General features: G+C 53.1%; 3 protein-coding genes across 11 annotated transcripts; all 3 read right to left on the bottom strand.

Moving 5' to 3' along the window:
- Positions 1-916: 916 nt before the first annotated feature.
- On the bottom strand, positions 917-9143 carry LOC130250272 (erythroblast NAD(P)(+)--arginine ADP-ribosyltransferase-like). Of its 7 annotated transcripts, XM_056485772.1 has the most exons (4): positions 3977-4065; positions 3677-3811; positions 2112-2895; positions 917-1483 (listed from the first exon to the last, which is right to left on the bottom strand). In XM_056485772.1, exons 3-4 carry the CDS (start codon positions 2860-2862, stop codon positions 1398-1400), a joined length of 837 nt encoding a protein of 278 aa, XP_056341747.1. In that variant the 5' UTR covers positions 2863-2895; positions 3677-3811; positions 3977-4065; the 3' UTR covers positions 917-1397. The 7 variants fall into 7 exon arrangements, with proteins under 7 accessions (XP_056341747.1, XP_056341745.1, XP_056341746.1 ...); XM_056485770.1 differs by lacking the exons at positions 3677-3811; positions 3977-4065 and adding an exon at positions 9023-9143; XM_056485771.1 differs by having other exon boundaries at positions 3677-4086.
- On the bottom strand, positions 6468-16836 carry LOC130250273 (erythroblast NAD(P)(+)--arginine ADP-ribosyltransferase-like). 3 transcript variants are annotated; one of them, XM_056485775.1, is made up of 3 exons: positions 16611-16836; positions 15213-16031; positions 6468-6927 (listed from the first exon to the last, which is right to left on the bottom strand). In XM_056485775.1, the coding sequence occupies exons 2-3, from the start codon at positions 15964-15966 to the stop codon at positions 6818-6820; spliced, it is 864 nt and encodes a 287-aa protein (XP_056341750.1). In that variant the 5' UTR covers positions 15967-16031; positions 16611-16836; the 3' UTR covers positions 6468-6817. The 3 variants fall into 3 exon arrangements, with proteins under 3 accessions (XP_056341750.1, XP_056341748.1, XP_056341751.1); XM_056485773.1 differs by having other exon boundaries at positions 6469-6927; positions 15213-16010; positions 16612-16835; XM_056485776.1 differs by lacking the exon at positions 6468-6927 and adding an exon at positions 13323-14566 and having other exon boundaries at positions 15213-15999; positions 16611-16831.
- Positions 7493-9075, bottom strand: LOC130250274 (erythroblast NAD(P)(+)--arginine ADP-ribosyltransferase-like). The gene is made up of 2 exons (XM_056485777.1): positions 8989-9075; positions 7493-8344 (listed from the first exon to the last, which is right to left on the bottom strand). Exon 2 carries the CDS (start codon positions 8309-8311, stop codon positions 7508-7510), a length of 804 nt encoding a protein of 267 aa, XP_056341752.1. The 5' UTR covers positions 8312-8344; positions 8989-9075; the 3' UTR covers positions 7493-7507.
- Positions 16837-18733: the final 1897 nt, after the last annotated feature.

The raw sequence follows: 18733 nt of genomic DNA, 5'->3' as shown, positions 1-18733 counted from the left end.
AGAAGCTGCAGCTGCCCCGTCCCTGGAAGGGCTCAAGGCCAGGGTTGGATGGGGTTTGGAGCAGTCTGGCCCAGGGGAAGATGTCCCTGGCCGGGCAGGGCTGGCCCCGGATGCGCTTTAAGGTCGCTCCATCCCGAACCATTCCCGATCCCGGGGCCGCGCGCTCGGCGGCGCCAGCAGCTCGTGCTGCCGCCTGCTGGTGTCACCCGGAACTGCAGCTGCTGCCCGCGCTCGCTGCTGCCCTCCGGTGGGCAATTCCTGAACCGCAACTCCCAGAATCCCAAAATCCCAGAATGGGTCAGGATGGAAGGAACCAGAGTGGGCACCTGGTCCAACCTCCCAGCTCAGGCAGCGTCATCCTGAGGCCAGGATTGGGTCGAGAGCAGCACAGAATTGACACAGCACTGGACAGAACTGAACATGGCACTGGAGAGAACTGGACACTGCACTGGGCAGAACTGCACATGCAATTGGGCTGAACTGGGAACAGCACTGGACCAAACTGGACACAGAACTGGATAGAACTGGACAGAGAACTGGTCAGAAGTACATATGGCATTGGGCAGAGTGGGACACAGCAGTCCTGATGTGCCTCACTTGGCAGGGCAGAGGGGCATGGTCACTCCTTGACCTCCTGGTCCCACTCCTCCCGATACCCCCCTGAGCATCACCTGACCCTGGGAACACCCAGACCCTTCTCAGAGATTTCTGTCCTGTATTTCTGCTTGGAATGAAATGAGTGTGAGGTTCCTCCCTCAGGAAGGGGGTAGCCCCCAAGGATCCTCCTCAAGGCTGAGAGTAGAGACGTTCACACGGGTGTGAGGAGTGACATCGAGCCCTGCCTGAGAATAGTCTCTTTTTGCTGCTTTGACAAAATTATTTAATGGATCTGTTTTGATAGAATGATTGGACAGAATTGTTTTGATAGAACAGTTTAAGAGAATTGTTTCGATACAATTGATTTGATACACTTATTTAGTAGAATTGTTCTGATAGAATTATTTAGTAGAATTGATTTGCACAGTGGCCTTGATGGCCACAGTGGCCACAGTGGCCACAGTGGCCACAGTGGCTGTGGCAGCCTTGTGGCTCGGACAGTCTTGGTGATCCTGATGGTCACAGTGGCCTTGGTGCTTATAGTGACCGTGGTGGCCAGAGTGGCGGATGCAATGACCACAGTGCCAGTGGTGGCCACAGTGACCTCATGGAAGCCATGGCGCCAAGGTGGCCATAGTGGCAGTGGTGGCCTTGGGAGCCTTGGTGGCCACGTTTCTCTGGGGGTTCTGGTTGTCTTGGTGATCATGGTGACCATAGTGACAACACTGACTTTGGTGGCCTTGGCGCCATGGTTGCCACAGCGACCTTGCTGACCTCAGTGACCTTGGTGGCTTCGTGGCTTAGAGTATCCCAGTGGCCATTGCCAGGACAGTTGTGGCCAGGAGGAGTCCTCCAAGTTGGCAAGTGGCCCTTGGAATGCTCCCACCTAGGGAACAAAGAGGAGAGTCAGGGGGACCATGGGAGAGTGAGGGGGTCAGGGATGGCCATAATCGGGCTGGAGGTGACAGGAGAGATGGGGGCCATGAGGTGACAGTGACAGGGTGTGGGGGGACATGGGGGCGTGCAAGGGCCAGGGAGGTCAGGGGGGTCATGGTGGGCTTAAGGGTGACAGGGTTGATGGGGAGGGGACATGGGGGGATGGCAGGGAGTGACAGGAGGTGATGAGGGGTGACATGGAGTGCCAGGGGATCAGAGGGTGCCATGAGGGGTCTCAGCCCTTCTGCATCCAGCACACAGGGCCTGTCCCCACAGCACTGTCTGCGCAGAGGTGGGACGGGGTCAGAACGGGGGTGTCCCTGTCACTGTACCTGTTCCCTCCCAGATATGGGGGTCTCCATCCCTGTGCCCTGTCATTGACATTCCTGTCCCCAGATTTGGTGTCCCCGGCACAGGGCGTCCTTGACCCTACACACACCGTGTGTGCCCCTGTCCCTGTTTCCCATCCCCAGTGAGTGTCATTGTCCCCTGTGCCTCATCAGGGGTGTCCCCATGACCCCAGTGGGTGTCCCCATGACCCCAGTGGGTGTCCCCGTGGCCCCAGTGGGTGTCCCCACCTTTCAGCCACTCGCAGTTGTATTGGCTGTAGGTCCCGATGGAGTCCAGGTGGATTTCCATATTCTCCCCTTTCTTGGTGACTTTGGTGACCTTGAACTTCTCAAAGGGTGGGATCACCACCACATCTTCAAAGGGATATCTGGAGAAGTTCTTGATGTATGCGCCATGACACGTCCACGCCTGCAACATCATGGTGCTCTCAAATCCTTTGGTGACATTTTTGCAAAGCGACGCGGATGCGAATTGACCGAACCCGACGATGTCGCCAAGCTTTGCCTTGAACAGGTGTTTGTCTGGCCACCGGACCACACAGTGACATTGTTTCCCCTGAGCATCCCTCAGTGTGGCCAGGGCGTCGGTCAGCAGGAAATGCAGAACTTTGAAGTGGAAATAGTCCTGATATAACCCACGGTAGCGCCCGGCTAAGCTCACATTATGGTTGAAGTCCTTGTGCAGGCTATTCGTGGTGTAGGCCATGATGGCGATGGCCTGGTCTGAGGATGACAGAGGGGAAACACGGGACCCCCGTCTCTGCCACTCTTTCACAGCACTTGCCCAGACCTCGGCAAACAGAGGATTCTTCTGGAACTCAGAGCGTTTCAGGGCCGGCAGTGCCGCCTTCATCTCAGGGCCACAGCCCTGGTACTGGTCATCAAAGGAGTCCAGGGGCAAGTCCAGGGGTATCATTGTTATGGCTGTGGTGGCCACGGTCATTGCCAGCAGAGTCAGGCTGAGAGCCAGGAGGGCCATGGAGGGGAGAGGCCACAGGGACCAGTGTGGACACTGGGGGACACAGAAAGGGTACAGAGAGGTGACACTGGGAGGGTTCCTCATGAGGGACTGGGGAGGGCAGTGGGGTCAGCCCAGGGGGAACGGAGGCATTCCTGGTCAGGAGACCCCTGAACTTGTCCAGGGTCCCTCATCCCAAAGCCTGGGGTTACTTTTGCCTCACCAATATCCCACAGCCCCGAGGGACCCGAATCCCAATCCCACAGTACCATGCCCCCCCCTCAGAAGCCCAATCCTACTCCCATGATTACAATTCCCCTCAGCACCCCAGACCATATCCTGGGGTCACTCCCTGAGCCCCTCAGTGCTCCCCTCAGCCTGTCCCTAGTCCCCAATCCCACTCCCAGTCCCCAATTTCTTTGGTGTCACCCCAGAACCTCAACCCAAACCCAGGCATCACCCCCTACCCCCACAGTGTGCCCCACCCTCTCCATGACCCCAGTCCCACTCCCACCATCCCATGTCCCCCCTCACTTTCCCCTAGGGCACCCCATGACCCCAATCCCAGACCTGTGATTCCCCCAGTTCCTGCCCCAATCCCACATTCCCCTGTGCCCCCCAAGTGTCCTCAGTTTCCCCCAGCCCCTGAAACAAAATTGGCTGGAATCCGGGCATCACCCCATACACCCACAGTGTGCCCCAGCCCCCCATGACCCCAATCCCACTCCCACCATCCCGAGTTCCCCCCTCATTTTTCCCCAGTGCCCCCCAGACCCCAATCCCACAATCCTCTGTCCCCCGCAAGTGTCCCCAGTGTCCCCCCAGCCCCTGATACCGAAATCAGCCGGAGTGAACTCCCTGGCACAGCTGGAGGTACCAGAGAGCCGGAATTCTTTATCAGCTCGGACTCACAGCAGATCTCTCATGCTCCTGCAGCTCAGGGGGACTTTGCACAGGGTATTTATCCACCCTAATTATAAATATTGATTAAAATGGGCTGCTTAGCTATTACAGAACTAGAGCTTTTCCTATTAATAATTTGCATAGCTCTGTCTCTATAAGATATAATTTTGAAGTCCTGGAGAGTCATAAAAATGGGATTTCAGGGTGTGGTTTCTGCTGAGTGCCTCAATACCTCACATTGCCTTGAACTTTTGCTTTGGGCCTGCACTGCAGATTCTGCGTTACAGAACTTATCAAATACCCCGCTGGAGCTCCCTTTTTCTATTTCTCCACATTTATTATCCTGTGTAAATATGTTTATATCCTTTTATCGTTTTTGCTAGTCAATATTTAAGCTCTGCCCAGCAGCTTCAGTGTGTGGGTAAAGGGTAAAGGTCAAGTGTCCACAGAAAATTCTTGAAACTCTATTTGAATAAAGGGACAGAGTTCCCACAGCCATGCCCCCGTGGGATTTCTCTCTCGGGGTTCTGGAGGGTTCAGCCTCCTTTTATCTCCAACTCTCTTCCTTTTCCCATTGCTGAGGCACCGGCAAGGTGCAGCCTTCCCAAACCACCTGCCCCACATCCCCTCGGACCTGCCATTTCCCCTCAAAATTCAGAAGTTCAGGCTGTCTGGGTTATACAATAGACTTTGTGGGGACTCATTTCTCCTATTACCCCAAATTTTGGAAGCTCAAACTCTCTGATGAAACCACCTGGGTGCTGTGATAAATTTCATGTCTCCTCATATGGACACATCAAACCCCATTTTGAAGACACTGACAACCATTTCTCCTAAAGACCCCAACACACTGAGTGGTTTTGCAAGGACATCACCGCCCATCTTCCCATAAACTCCGGCCCTGTGAGGGTGGGGCTGCCCCAGCTGCCCGCAGAAGCTGTGGCTGCCCCGTCCCGGGCCGTGTCCCAGGCCTGGCAGGGCTGACCCTGGATGCACTTAATGGTCACTCCATCCTGAACCATTCCTGAGCCCCGGGGGCTCGGCAGCGCCAGCAGCTCGTTCTGCCGCCTGCTGGTGGCACCCAGAACTGCAGCTGATGTCCCGCAATTGCTGCTGCCCTCTGGTGGGCAATTCCCAAACACAACTCCCAGAATCCCAAAATTCCTGAATGGGTCAGGATGGAACGACCTAGAGTGGGCACCTGGTCCAACCTCCCAGCTCAGGAAGAGTCATCCTGAGACCACGACTGGGTCTAGAACAGCACAGAATTGGACACAGCACTGAGCAGAAAATGAACGTGCACTGGAGAGAACTGGACACAGCCCTGGGCAGAACTGGACACAGCACTGGGCAGAGCTGGACATGGCACTGGACAGAGGTGGAGAGAGACCAGGACTGGGCGCAGAGCAGCACAGAACTGGACACAGGACAGGGCAGACCTTGACACAACACTTAATAGAACTGAACAGAGCACTGGGCAGAACTGTCCACGGCACTGGACAGAGCTGGACATGGCACTGGGAAGAACTAGGAACCCTGCCCACAGCGCCCCCTGCAGCCATGGAGGAATCATTGCACCCACCCTGTCCACAGCACCCCCTGTAGCCATGGAGGAATCATTGCACCCACCGTGTCCACAGCACCCCCTGGAGCCATGGAGGAATCATTGCACCTGCCCAGCCCACCCGGAGCCGCCAGCGATCCCTGCTGGCTGTGACGGGAACTGCACCAAGGGGAAAGTTCACACGGCCGAGAGGGCTGGAACTGGATTCCTGTTCTGTTTGTTGTTAATTCCACAGTTGTTGTTTTGTTTGCCTTGTTGTACATGCGAATAAAGAACTGTTATTCCGATCCCCATGTCTTTGCCTGAGAGCCCCATAATTTCACAATTATACAAATTAAGAGGGAGGAGGTTTATTTTCTCCATTTTAAAGGAGGATTCTGCTTTCCTAGCAGACACCTGTCCTTCAAACTGAGATACTCCCAGAACCCTCCTGGCCCCAGGCCACACAGCCAGCTCCATTGGTCACCCAGCAGCAGCACAAGGTCCTTCTCCAGAGCTGCTCCAGCAGCTCCTCCCATCAGGGGGTGGCATTGGGGACTGTCCCTCCCCAGGGGCAGGACCTGCTCTTGCCCTCTCCAAACTCCCAATTTCTAGACTTCAATGTCTCCCTAGAGTGGGGGTGGTATGATGATTTGCCAGGAATGTACTCAAAGGACAAAGCCCCATTTGTGGCGACCAGGGCTGGATTGAGAGGGATCTTGTGCAGATTTTGGTGCTGAATTCAGCTGGAACCAGCCCAAATCACAAACCCTGAAGAGACAACTGAGGGTGAAGCACCAGAGTGGGGCCTGGCTGTTCATCACCTGACCTTGGGAGTGTCCAGTCCCCTCTCAGGCAGAGATTCCTGTCCCATATTCCTGCTTGGAATGAAATAGGTGTGAGGTTCCTCCCCCAGGAAGGGGGTGCCCCCCAAGGATCCTCCACGAGGCCGAGAGGAAGAGACGTTCCCACAGGTGTGGATGCGGGCAATGATTTCGAGCCCTGCTTGAGAATTGTCTCTTTGTGCTGCTTTGACAAAATTATTTAATGGATCTGATTTGATAGAATGATTTAATAGAATTGCTATGACACAATATATTTGATACAATTATTTAACAGAATAGTTTTGATAGAACAATTTAATAGAATTTTTTCATACAATTGATTTGATAGAACTATTTATTAGAATTGTTTTGATAGAATGATTCTATATAATTGTTATGTATAATGGCCTTGTGGCACTGTGGCCACAGTGGCTGTGGTAGCCTTGGGGCTCTGAGAGTCTCAATGGCCTTGGTGCTTATAGTGACCATGGTGGCCAGAGTGGTGGATGCAATGACCACAGTGCCAGTGGTAGCCACAGTGACCTCATGGAAGCCATGGGGGCCAAGGTGGCCATAGTGGCACTGGTGGCCTTGGGAGCCTTGGTGGCCACGTTTCTCTGGGGGTTCTGGTTGTCTTGGTGATCATGGTGACCATAGTGACTTTGGTGGTCTTGGTGCCATAGTTGCCACAGCAAACTTGCTGACCTCAGTGATCTTGGTGGCGTCGTGACTCAGACAATATCAGTGGCCATTGCCAGGACAATTGTGGCCAGGAGGAGTCCTCCGAGGTGGCAGGGGCCCTGGGGACACTCCCACCTAGGGAACAAAGAGGAGAGTCAAGGGGACCATGGGAGAGTGAGGGGGTCAGGGTTTGCCATAATCAGGTTGGGGGTGACAGGAGAGATGGGGGCCATGAGGTGAGAGTGACAGGGTGTGGAGGGGCATGGGGGCGTGCAAGGGCCAGGGAGGTCATAGTGGGCTTAGGGGTGACAGGGATGATGGGAGGGGATATGGGGGGTGACAGGGGGTGACAGGGGTGATGGGTTCAGGGGGTACAATGGGGGGGTCCCAGCCCACCCACTTCCAGGGTCTGTCCCCACAGCACTGTCTGTGGAGAGTATGGACAGACTCGGAACGGGGGTGTCCTGTATCTGTCTCTGTCCCTGCCCCTGTCCTTGTCCCTGTCCCTGTCCCTGTACCTGTCCCTGTCCCTGTCCCTGTCCCTGTCCCAGTCCCTTCCCAGATTTGGGGGTCCCCATCCCTTTGCCCTGTCATGGCCATTCCTGTCCCCAGTTTTGGTGTCCCCAGCACACAGCGTCCTTGTCCCCACACACACCGTGGGTGCCCCTGTCCCTGTTCCCCATCCCCAGTGAGTGTCATTGTCCCCTGTGCCTCATCAGGGGTGTCCCCATAGCCCCAGTGGGTGTCCCCACAGCCCCAGGCTGTCCCCACCTTTCACCCACAAGCAGTTGTATTTGCTGTAGGTCCCCATGGAGTCCAGGTGGATTTCCACCTTCTTCCCTTCCTTGATGACTTTGGTGACATTGAACTTCTCGAAGGGTGGGATCAGCACCTCCTCCTCTTTGGGAAATTTGGAGAATGCCATGATGTTTGCGCCGTGACACGTCTTCACCTTGAACACCGTGGTGTTCCCGAATTTTTTGGCGACACATTCGGAAAGCGACGCTGACGCGAATTGACCGAACCGGACGATGTCGCCACGCTTTGCAGCAAACAGGTATTTGTCCGTCCCCCGGAACACACAGTGACATTTTTGTCCCTGCTTGACCCTCAGCGTGGTCAGGGCGTCGGTCAGCAGGAAATGCAGCGTTTTGAAGTGGAACCTCCTTCGGTACACCCAGCGGTAGCGCCCGGCCACTCTCACTTTCTTGTTGAACTGCTTGTACAGGTCATTCATGGTGTAGGCCATAATGGCGATGGCCTGGTCTGAGGATGACAGAGGAGACACACGGGACCCCCGTCTCTGCCACTCTTTCACGGCATTTTGCCAGCCCTTGGCAAACAGAGGATTCTTCTGGAACTCGGAGCGGATCAGGGCCGGCAGCTTTGCCCTCATCTCAGGGCCACAGCCCTGGTACTGGTCATCGAAGGAGTTCGGGGCCATGTCCAGGGTCTTCTTGTAGGCCGTGGTGGCCACAGTCGTGCCCAGCAGAGCCAGGGTGAGAACCAGGAGGGCCATGGAGGGAAGAGGCCACAGGGACCAGTGTGGACACTGAGGGAAACAGAGGGGACATGGAGGTGAAACAGGTGGACACACAGGGGACACGGAGGTGACGTGGGGGACACAGAGGGGACACAGAGGTGACACTGGGAGGGTCCCTCAGTGAGGGACTGGGGACGGCAGTGGGGTCAGCCCAGGGGGAATGGAGGCCCTCCTGGCCAGGAGACCCCTGAACATGGTTGGGGACCATGACACCAAATCCTGGGGTAATTTTCCCTCCCCAGAGTTCCCCAGCCCCCAGGGACCTGAATCCCAATCCCACAGTACCATGCCCCCCCACCAGAAGCACAATCCTACTCCCATGATTACAATTCCCATCAACTCCCTCAGGTCCCCAGACCAAATCCTGGGGTCACTCCCTGAGCCCCTCACTGTTCCCCTCAGCCTGTCCCCAGACCCCAATCCCACTCACAGTCCCCAATTTCTTCGGTGTCACCCCAGAACCTCAACCCAAACCCAGGCATCACTCCCTACCCCCACAGTGTGTCCCAGCCTCTCCATTAACCCAATCCCACTCCCACCATCCCATGTCCCCCCTCACTTTCCTCCAGAGCACCCCAGGACCCCAGTCCCAGTCTTGTGACTCCCACAGAGCACACCCTCCAGACCCCAATCCCACAGTCCCCTGTCCCCACCAAGTATCCCCAGTGTCCCTCCAGCCCCTGGTACCGAAATCAGCTGGAGTGAACTCCCTGGCACAGCTGGAGGTACCAGAGAGCCGGAATTCTTTATCAGCTCGGACTCACAGCGGATCTCTCCTGCTCCTGCAGCTCAGGGGGGCTTTGCACAGGGTATTTATCCACCCTAATTATAAATATTCATTAAAATGGGCTGCTTAGCTGACACAGAACCAGCATTTTCCCATAAATAATTTACATAACTCTGCCTCTTTTAGCATAGAATTTTACCCAACAAGGGGCCATAAAAGGGGCTTCAGGATGTGGTTTTCACACAGTGGCCCAATATCCTGTATCACCTTGCCTTGTTCTTTTGCTTTTGGTCAGTGCTGACGCTTCTGTGTCACAGAACGTGTCAAAACCCCTCATGGGTTCCAGCCACCTTTGGCCTGCGGTGTCCCCACAATTACATCCTTTAATATTTTTCTGATACTTCATCTTTCAGCCAGCATCTTCAGGGGAACAGAAACTTTCCATTCTCTCTCTTATTTCTGATCCCCCAGGACCCCAATCCCACGGTCCCACATCCCCACCAGTGTTCCCAATCCCACTCCCCAATACTCACTGGGCTGCTGTCACACCCCAGACACCAAATGGGGTTCCTTACCAGATAACATTCCTGTAGGCACCCCGAGCCTGGGGATGATTTCTTGAGGGGCTTCCCTGGCTGTGTTGGTGAGGCAGAAGAAGTTCTGTGCACCCAAAAATGGACTCCATCAACACCAGGAGATACCTGAACCCTTCTTGGCATGGTAGCTCAGAAAATCCATTTGCCTGCAATCCCCAGGAAAGTTTCTCCTTTCAGAGATCCCTGGAGGAGATGGGTTTGAGCTCAAAAGGTTAATTTAAAATAGACCTGGCATTGTTCGTGAACTGTCCTGACAGTTCTGTCCTGGGGACACTGAGTGTCTGAGGTCATACACCAGTCCCCATCCCATGGACTCCCCCGAGGTTTGCTGGTGCTTCTCTCCTTCACCAACTGCAGCATCAGTCGGGGTGGGCCTGGACTGGTTATTGGGGCAGAACTGGACACAACACTGGAAAAAACTGGACACAGGACTGCATAGAACTGGACACAGCACTGGGCAAACTGGACATAGCACTGGACCGAGCTGGACACAGAACTGGGCAGAGCTGGGTATAGAACTGCACAGAACTGGACATGGCACTGGACAGAACTCGGCATGGCACTGGACAGAACTGGACACAGCACTGGGCAAACTGGACACAGCACTGGACACAGCACTGGACACAGCACTAGACACAGCTGGACACAGAACTGGACAGAGTGGGACACAGCACTCCTGATGTGCCTCATTGGGCAGGGCAGAGGGGCATGGTCATCTCCTGGCCTACTGGCCCTGCTCCTCTTGATGCCTCCCAGGTCCCTCCTGGCCCCAGGCTACACAGCCAGCCCCACTGGTCACCCAGCAGCACCCCCAGATCCTTCTACAGAGCTGCTCCAACGACTTCTCCCCATCCAAGTGTGGCACTGGGGACTGTCCCGCCCCAGGGCTAGGACCTGTCCTTGCCCTCTCCAACATCCCAATTTCCAGGCTTTAAGCTCTCGATGGAGTTCAGGGAGGGGCAGGATACTTTACCTGGAATGTGGCCAAGGGACAAAGCCCCATTCATGGCCATCAGGACTGGACTGAGAGGAATCTTGTGCAGATTTTGGTGCTGAATTGGGTTGGAGGCATCCCAAATCACCAACCCCCAATTGACAAGAGGTGGTGAAGAAGCAGAGTAGGGGCCCAGTGTTCGTTACCTGACCTTGGGAACATACAGTCCCCTCTCAGACAGAGATTCCTTTACCGTATTCCTGCTTGGAATGAAATGGGTGTGAGGTTCCTCCCTCAGGAAGGGGATGCTCCCCAAAAAAGACGCTTCTCCAGGGACCCCCAAGCAGAGGTCCCTATTCGGGTGCCTCTTGATGTAGAGGGTGGTGCCAAGGTGCAGTGACTTCTCTCGAGAAGTGTTTTTATAAAGACAGAAGAGTTTTTATAAAGATGTGTTCTGGGGTGCTCAGGCACACTGGCCTCACTGCTGTGATTATCAGCTCCTTTGGGAGAGGCCCTTTAGGGTGACAAAGAACTGAGACAGGATCTTTGTGTGGGGCTCATCAGAGAGCCTTTATCGGGTCATGCCAGGAAGGTGCCAAGGATGAAAGAAACCCCAGAAGTCAAAGAGAGCCGGGGTTATATGGGAAAGGCAGGGGGTGGGGTAGAGCAACCAGCGAATCATCTGAGGGAACAGGGGTGGAGTAATAGAGGGGAGGGCAAATAGGATACAGAGAATCAGCATAAGTTACACGGCACCCTGGGGTGGTTTTTGTGTGTACATGATATCGAGGGTTTTGCCCACCATAGGTAGCCAAATCTCTAGGAAGTATTTTAAATTTTGAGGTGTCTAGTTCTCTTTCTTTTGTGTGTCTCCACCATTCTCTATAACTCCGTTTTCAATTAATGAGAATAAGAAAACTGTGGAAAGAGGTGGGTGTCTTGTTGAGGAAGATAAAAGATGAGTAGGTGTGTTAAAATGTCAGTACGGATTGGGGAGGAGGGGGGTGTGAAGGTAGGTGTTGGGGTAAGTGGAGTTTAAGGTTTCATCAGGAGTTGGGGAGGCTGAATAGCAGTAGTTGGGATTTTGTCTGACTGGTAAGTTTTGTGTCTGTTTGAGGTTGTGTCTATTTGTCTGGAGTGTGGTAGCAGGTCTGGATTCTGTAAGGGGTCAGGGGATGGTACATGGCCCTTGGATGCATCAGCATCTTTGTCTCCAGGCAGAGCTGGTTTGATCTTTTGATTGTTGTGTTTAACACTTGGAGATGCTGTGATTGTTATTTGTGGGGGCAGTGTTTGTCAGGCTCAGGTAAGGTTTAATGTTTCTCCCTGGGAGCCATTTGGGGCCAGATGGTAATGAGAACAGGCATACCCCTCCCCCAGGTGATTAAAGGGAAAGGCCCAGATATTTGATGTGTTTCAGGGTCCTTGATGAGCATCAGCTGTTCCTCCTGGAGCTTAGCTCTGGCTGAGTTTGAGAAGTGCTGGAGTAGAGGTTGTTAGGCTCTGAGGCAGAACAGTTTAGGAAGTCAATGACACAGAGCACTTTACAGAGTCTCTCAATGGGAGATAAGATCTCTGTTCCTCCCTGCTGCTGATCAAGGACTCTCTGGATGATCTGGTGGCTCCTTTGAACTATCAATTGGCCTGGGATTGATGGGCATGCCCCTCTTGTGCTTTACACCCCACTGACTGAAATGTCCTTCAGTTTACATGAGGGGTGAGCAGGGCCGCTGTCAGTTTTCACTTGCTCAGGGACTCCCAGGGTGGCAAATGCAAGGAGAAAATGCTGAATGGTATGGGTGGTATTTTCTCATGCATGGGCCGACACAAACACTGCTCCAGAGAAAGGGTCCCCTGACATATGTACATATTTGCGCGTTCTGAATGATGGTATGTCAGTAACATATGATTGCCAGAGCTGACAACTATTGAGGCCCCTGGTGTTAACCCCAGAACCCCTTGATGGAACTTGATAAGCCTGGCAATTTGGGAATGGGACCGCAATTGCTTTGGCTTGGTCTTTAGATAAATTTAAGACATACATTATGGCAGGCACGTTCTGATGGCAGAAAGAATATGAACGTTTGACTTGTGCAAAAATGTCAGGGATGTTGGCATTTCCCACTGGCATTGACAGTGCATCCCCCCTCCTATTACATTCCATGGTGGCTCCTGGAAGGTCAGTGTATGATTTCACACACATCGCATATAATGGTTGCTTCCTGTGGAAGATGAGGTACATGAAGCTTGAAAGCAACTTGTACAAATTTGGATTTGAGACCTCCTTGAGAAAAGAATGTCCAGGTCTCATAGTTGCACCTGCTACGTAAGCTGAATCTATTTATCAAATTGAATGGCTCTTGGAATCTCTCAAAACCCCTGATGATGGCTGCTGGCTCAGCAATTTGTGGGGATCCTACCACCACCTGCACATCAGACTCCCACTTCTGTGTCCTGGGCTCCCTCCAAATCATTACTGACTTGTGGGAAGACCCTGAGCCGTGACGAAAAATTATCAAAACTTTGAGAAGCGTTTGGCTTTGTACAGATTTAGGGACCAGATTAATTCTAACTTAAACAGCTTATGGCTGGGTGGATGAATCGAGATTTGGCCAGTGGAACTATTGAGAGAGAACTGGAGGCTCCCGTTGGTTTGGAGTAAGTTCTCCAGATCTCCAGTAGTCGCTAATGGGAGATAGATCCATATGAAATCACACCCCTCAAAAGACCTGAGGCAAGCTCTGGCTTTATTTACAAGGTGTGCAATGTTTTTGTGTGGCATAACAATCGTCTTGATGGGTTAGTTTTGTGTAAATACTCATTCAGTGATTCGAAGTGGGTCCTTTTGTCTGGAGTCCCACTGGTGGATGAGGCCATGAAAGCGAGGTGCCTTAGCTAAGATGATGAGGTGGAGAGGCAGGCTGGGCTCAATACGGTGGGCTCTGTGTGAAGACAAGGCCTGCTGCACTTTGATGATAGAATTTTGGGATTCCAGTGTGAGGGTTGGTGGCAAATCCAGGTTCTCACTCTGAGAAATGAGATTGAACATGGGTCTGAGGTCCTGTGTCATGATCCCCAGCAGAGGCCGTACCCAACTGATATATCCACATGATTGGTGCAAGTCTCTTGGGGTCCTTGGGTCATCCTGCATGGTGCTGGGACACCATGGTCCACTCTTGCATTCAGAATCCAAGCTAAGTCCAAGGGCAGGGGTATTGAATTTTATCTTCCCAAATCTCAAACCCAGCCTCTTTGATGGTCTTTACTGTTTTATTATCAGTCCTGCCCAGGTAAGTTTTCTCTGATGCACAGACCAATTTATCATCCATGAAGTGATGAATGATTGTCTTGGGGAACGGGTTCTGGATGGGTGACAGGATGTGGGTAATTTACCACTGGCAAATAGAGGGGGAATTTTTCATTCCCTGGAGAAGGACAAGCCAATGGTGACATTGAGAGGGCCCTGTCTGTTCGGGGAGGGAACAGAGATGACAAACTTGGGCACATCATGGAGACAGAGGGGGGATACACAGAAGCAATCCTTTATATCTATTATTGCAAGCTGCCTTTCCCAGGGCAACACTGATGCTAGGTAGGAAATGTTTGGCTCCTCCCCTGGCTGGAGCATCTCCCAGTGGGATGATGGAATTTTATCAGTCATGCCCTGGGACTCAATGGCCATGAACAGGAGATATCTCCTGGAGGGAGGATGGGCTGTGGGAAAGATGAAGATGATTGCCCCAGCTGGTTTAACAGATGGTGATACAATACATACTTTTAGTCACAACCTGTGTTGCAACGTAAGACATCTCATTTCTGTAGCTGTGCTGGTGTTCTTGGTGGTCACAGTGACCACAGTGACCTTGGGGATCTCGATGACCTCGTGGCTCAGAGGATCCCGGTGGCCATTGCCAAGGCTGTGGTGGCCAGGAGGAGTCCTCCGAGGTGGGCGGGGACCCTGGGGACACTCCCACCTGGGGGACAAAGAGGGGAGTCATGGTGACCATGGGGAGTGAGGGGGTCAGGGATGGTTGTAATGGGGCTGGGGGTGACAGGAGAGATGGGGACCATGAGGTGACAGTGACAGGGTGTGGAGGGATATGGGGGGGTCCAGGGGCCACAGAGGTCCAGGGGGTCATGGTGGGCTTAGGGGCGACAAGGGTCAGGGTGCCAGGAGGTGCCAGGGGGTGAAGGGGTGCCATGAGGGGTCCCGGCCCACCCAAATCCAGCACACAGGGTCTGTCCCCACAACACTGTCGTGGAGAGGATGGACAGGGTTGGAATGGGTGGGTCCCTGTCTCTGTCCCTCTCACTCTCCTTGTCCATGCCCTTGTCCTCCCCTGGAAGGAGTGTCTCTGTCCCTGTCCCTGTCCCTATCCCTGTCGTCTCCCAGATATGGGGTGTCCCCATCCCTGTGCCCTGTCCTGGCCATTCCTGTCCCCAGAATTAGTGTCCCCGGCACAGGGCGTCCTTGTACCCACACACACCGTGGATGCCCCTGTCCCTGTTCCCCATCCCCAGTGTCATTGTCCCCTGTGCCTCATCAGGGGTGTCCCCATGGCCCCAGTGGGTGTCCCCATGGCCCCAGTGGGTGTCCCCATGGCACCAGGCTGTCCCCACCTTTCAGCCACTCGCAGTTGTATTTGCTGTAGGTCCCGATGGACTTGAGGTGGATTCGGACGTTCCCTGTTCCCTTGATGACTTTCATGATGGTGAACTTCTCGAAGGGTGGGATCAGCACCTCCTCCTCTCTGGGATATCTGGAGAATTTCCTGATGTTCGCGCCGTAACACGTCTGCACCTTGAACACCGTGGTTTTCCCAAAATCTTGGATGACATTTTCACAAAGCGACGACGGCGCGAATTGACTGAACCGGATGATGTCGCCAACCTTTGCCTGGAACAGGTACTTGTCCACCACCCGGTACACACAGAGACATTCCTGCTTCCTCTGAGCAGCCCTCAGCGTGGCCAGGGCGTCGGTCAGCAGGAAATGCAGAGTTTTGAAGTGGAAGTTGTCCCGGTATTCCTGTGGGGAGCGCCCGGCCACTCTCACTGCGTTGTTGAACTCCTTGTGCAGGTAAATCATGGTGTAGGCCATTATGGCAATGGCCTGTGCTGAGGATGACAGAGGGGACAGAGGGGACCCCCGTCTCTGCCACTCTTCCACGGCCTCAGGCCAGACCTTGGCAAACAGAGGATTCTCCTGGAACTCAGAGTGGTTCAGGGCCGGCAGTGCCGCCTTCATCTCAGGGCCACAGCCCTGGTACTGGTCATCGAAGGAGTTCCAGGCCATGTCCAGGGGTATCACTGTTATGGCCGTGGTTGCCACGGTCATTGCCAGCAGAGCCAGGGTGAGAGCCAGGAGGGCCATGGAGGGGAGAGGCCACAGGGACCAGTGTGGACACTGGGGGACACAGAGGGGACACAGAGGTGACACTGGGAGAGTTCCTCAGTGAGAGACTGGGGAGGGCAGTGGGGTCAGCCCAGGGGGAAGGGAGGCATTCCTGGTCAGGAGACCTCTGAAATTGTCCAGGGTCCCTGATCCCAAATCCAGGGTTACTTTTCTCTCCCCAGTGTCTTCCAGCCCCCAGGGACCCGAATCCCAATCCCACAGTACCATGGCCCCACCCCAGAAGCCCAATCCTACTCCCATGATTACAATTCCCCTCAGCACACCCAGGACCTCAGCCCAAATCCTGCAGTCACTCCCTGAGCCCCTCACTATTCCCCTCAGCCTGTCCCCAGACCCCAATCCCACTCCCAGTCCCCAATTTCTTCGGTGTCACCCCAGAACCTCAACCCAAATTCAGGCATCACCCCCTACCCCCACAGTGTGCCCCAGCCTCTCCATGACCCCAGTCCCACTCCCACCATCCCATGTCCCCCCTCACCTTCCCCTAGAGCACCCCTAAATCCAATTCCAGTCCTGTGACTCCCCCAGTGCCCCCCAGATCCCAGTTCCCCTGTCCACTGTCCCTCCCCTATTGTCCCCAGTGTCCCCCCAGCCCCTGATACCGAAATCAGCCGGAGTGAACTCCCTGGCACAGCTGGAGGTACCAGAGAGCCGGAATTCTTTATCAGCTCGGACTCACAGCGGATCTCTCCTGCTCCTGCAGCTCAGGGGGACTTTCCACAGGGTATTTATCCACCCTAATTATAAATATTCATTAAAGTGGGCTGCTTAGCTAACACAGAACCAGGGCTTTTCCCGTAAATAATTTGCATGGCTCTGACTCTTATAATAAATAATGTTATTGTCTTGGAGAGAAATAACAATAGTTTTTCCGGGTGTTGTTTTCATTGAGTGCCCCAATGTCCAGGAAAACCTCGCCCTGACCTTTCACTTTTGGCCACTGCTGCTGCTTCTGTGTTACAGAACTTGCCAAGATCCCCACACTGGAGTTCCTTTTATCAGTTTGTCCATTGGCTCCAGCCACGTTTTTTCTGCTTTGTCTACACTTTTACATCCTTCTGTGTTTTCTGCTACTTCACGTTTCAGCCCTATCCAGCACCTGCAGAGGAACTGAAACCTTCTATTGTCTTATTTCTCACCCCTCAGGACCCCAGTCCCATGGTCCCACATCTCCCCAGTGCCCCCAGTCCCACTCCCCACTGCTCACTGGGTTGCTGTCACACCCCAGACACCAAATGGGGTCCCCTACCAGGTGACATCCCTGTAGGCACCCCGAGCCTGGGGATGATCTCTTGGGGGAGTTCCCTGGCTGTGCTGGTGTGACAGGAGAAGTGGTTTATCAAAATAAAAGTATTGGTCTGATACTCAACTGTGATGGACAAAAAACTCTCTAACGATTTAAAGTTAGGAAGTGAATGTTTATTCAGTGAGGTAATCCTCTGATAGACATTGCAGAATCACAGATGACCAAAGTGCCTATTTATTGGCAAAGGATTCAAACAAATACATATTCATAATAACAGTCCCTCGCATCCCCTGCTTCCTATGATAATTAACTTGAATAGCTATCAAGCATTGATTAACTTCTTAATTAACTCTGGGGTCGTTTTCATGGTGAGGGGTCTTAAAAGGAGGAAGTAAGGTGAGTCTTCCTCACCCTGAACTCTTGACCTTTTCCATCAATGACAATACAAATGATTTCTGAGTCCAATTTTTCAAGGAATGGGTTTCCAGTTGCATTTTCTGTGTTTCTTTGGGTCTGCTCACTAGTTTTGTCTTTTCCCATTGCGAGCAAACATAAAATGACAGAAAAATCAATTACTTAAGTTTCTGATAACTACTCCCTTCTAACTTTTATTTTCAGCAAGGTAACTAAAATCCTGGTTTTCTAAGATCAGAGTTTCAGAAGTTCTGGACCCCCAAAAGAGGGATCCACCAACACCAGGAGATACCTGAACCCTTCTTGGTTTGTGCTCTGATTTAGGGCAGATTTGGGAGGAAACCTCCCAAAGCAGGCCCTCCAGGGAACAGATTCAAGCAGTGCCTCCCAAAAATGGTTTGGGGAAAAAATATTTCCTCAGAGAAAAGTGGAAAAAAAATCTGTTTATTTAACAGACAAAGCAGTTCCCAGCACCAAAATGAACGGTGCCAAAGAGCAAGACCTCTCTTTCCTCTGAAGGAGTTGACAAATTCAGAAAAGCCCCTTCTGTGGGCTGCAGCCTGGCTTGCTCAGGCTGTTTTTAGTTGTTTTGGCTCTGGGAAATGTCACAGCCCAGGCCAGGCCTGGTGGGTTACAGGTGTGAGCTCCTGGTGCTCCCCTGGGCTTTCAGTCCAGAGCAGGTTTGAGAAATTCCAAAAAAAGGGAAAAAAAACCAGTCCAGGGGAACTCCTTTGGCTCAGCTAGGGAGAAAAAACAAAACAACTAAAAAGCCAAAAGAGCTGTGTCTGTCCTGCTGTCCACTGCAGACAGCCTGGCCTGTGTGAAGGATGAGGAGGGGCGAGTGCAGACTCTGATAACAAACTCTGCACTTCTTCTCTCCCCTTTTCACTGCTGAAACCAGTCTTAAACTCAACATTCAGCACCAACAGAACAGACGATTTGGGGGTACAAACATCATAAAGTCACCCCAAGACAGCGTGGCTGCTCAGAAAATCCGTTTGCCTGCAATTCCCAGGAGTGTTTCCTCTTTTCCCTGGGGGTGATGGGTTTGAGCTCAAAGGAATT

Source organism: Oenanthe melanoleuca, chromosome 2 (genome assembly GCF_029582105.1).
Source record: "Oenanthe melanoleuca isolate GR-GAL-2019-014 chromosome 2, OMel1.0, whole genome shotgun sequence".
Taxonomy (NCBI): Eukaryota; Metazoa; Chordata; class Aves; order Passeriformes; family Muscicapidae; genus Oenanthe; species Oenanthe melanoleuca.
Note: the sequence above shows the minus strand (reverse complement) of the source record. Positions and strands in the feature narration are given on the sequence as shown.

Bases quoted from the DNA above. Each gene is read 5' to 3' on its own strand.
- LOC130250273 (XM_056485775.1), bottom strand. From the start codon at position 15,966: ATGGCCCTCCTGGCTCTCACCCTGGCTCTGCTGGCAATGACCGTGGCA. The intron at 6,928-15,212 runs GTGGGGACAGCC...TTTGTTCCCTAG, and splicing joins CAACTGCGAGTGGCTGAAAG to GTGGGAGTGTCCCCAGGGCC.
- LOC130250274 (XM_056485777.1), bottom strand. From the start codon at position 8,311: ATGGCCCTCCTGGTTCTCACCCTGGCTCTGCTGGGCACGACTGTGGCC.
- LOC130250272 (XM_056485766.1), bottom strand. From the start codon at position 2,946: ATGAGGAACCCTCCCAGTGTCACCTCTCTGTACCCTTTCTGTGTCCCC. The intron at 2,050-2,091 runs CACGGGGACACC...ACCCACTGGGGT, and splicing joins GTGGGGACACCCACTGGGGC to CATGGGGACACCCCTGATGA.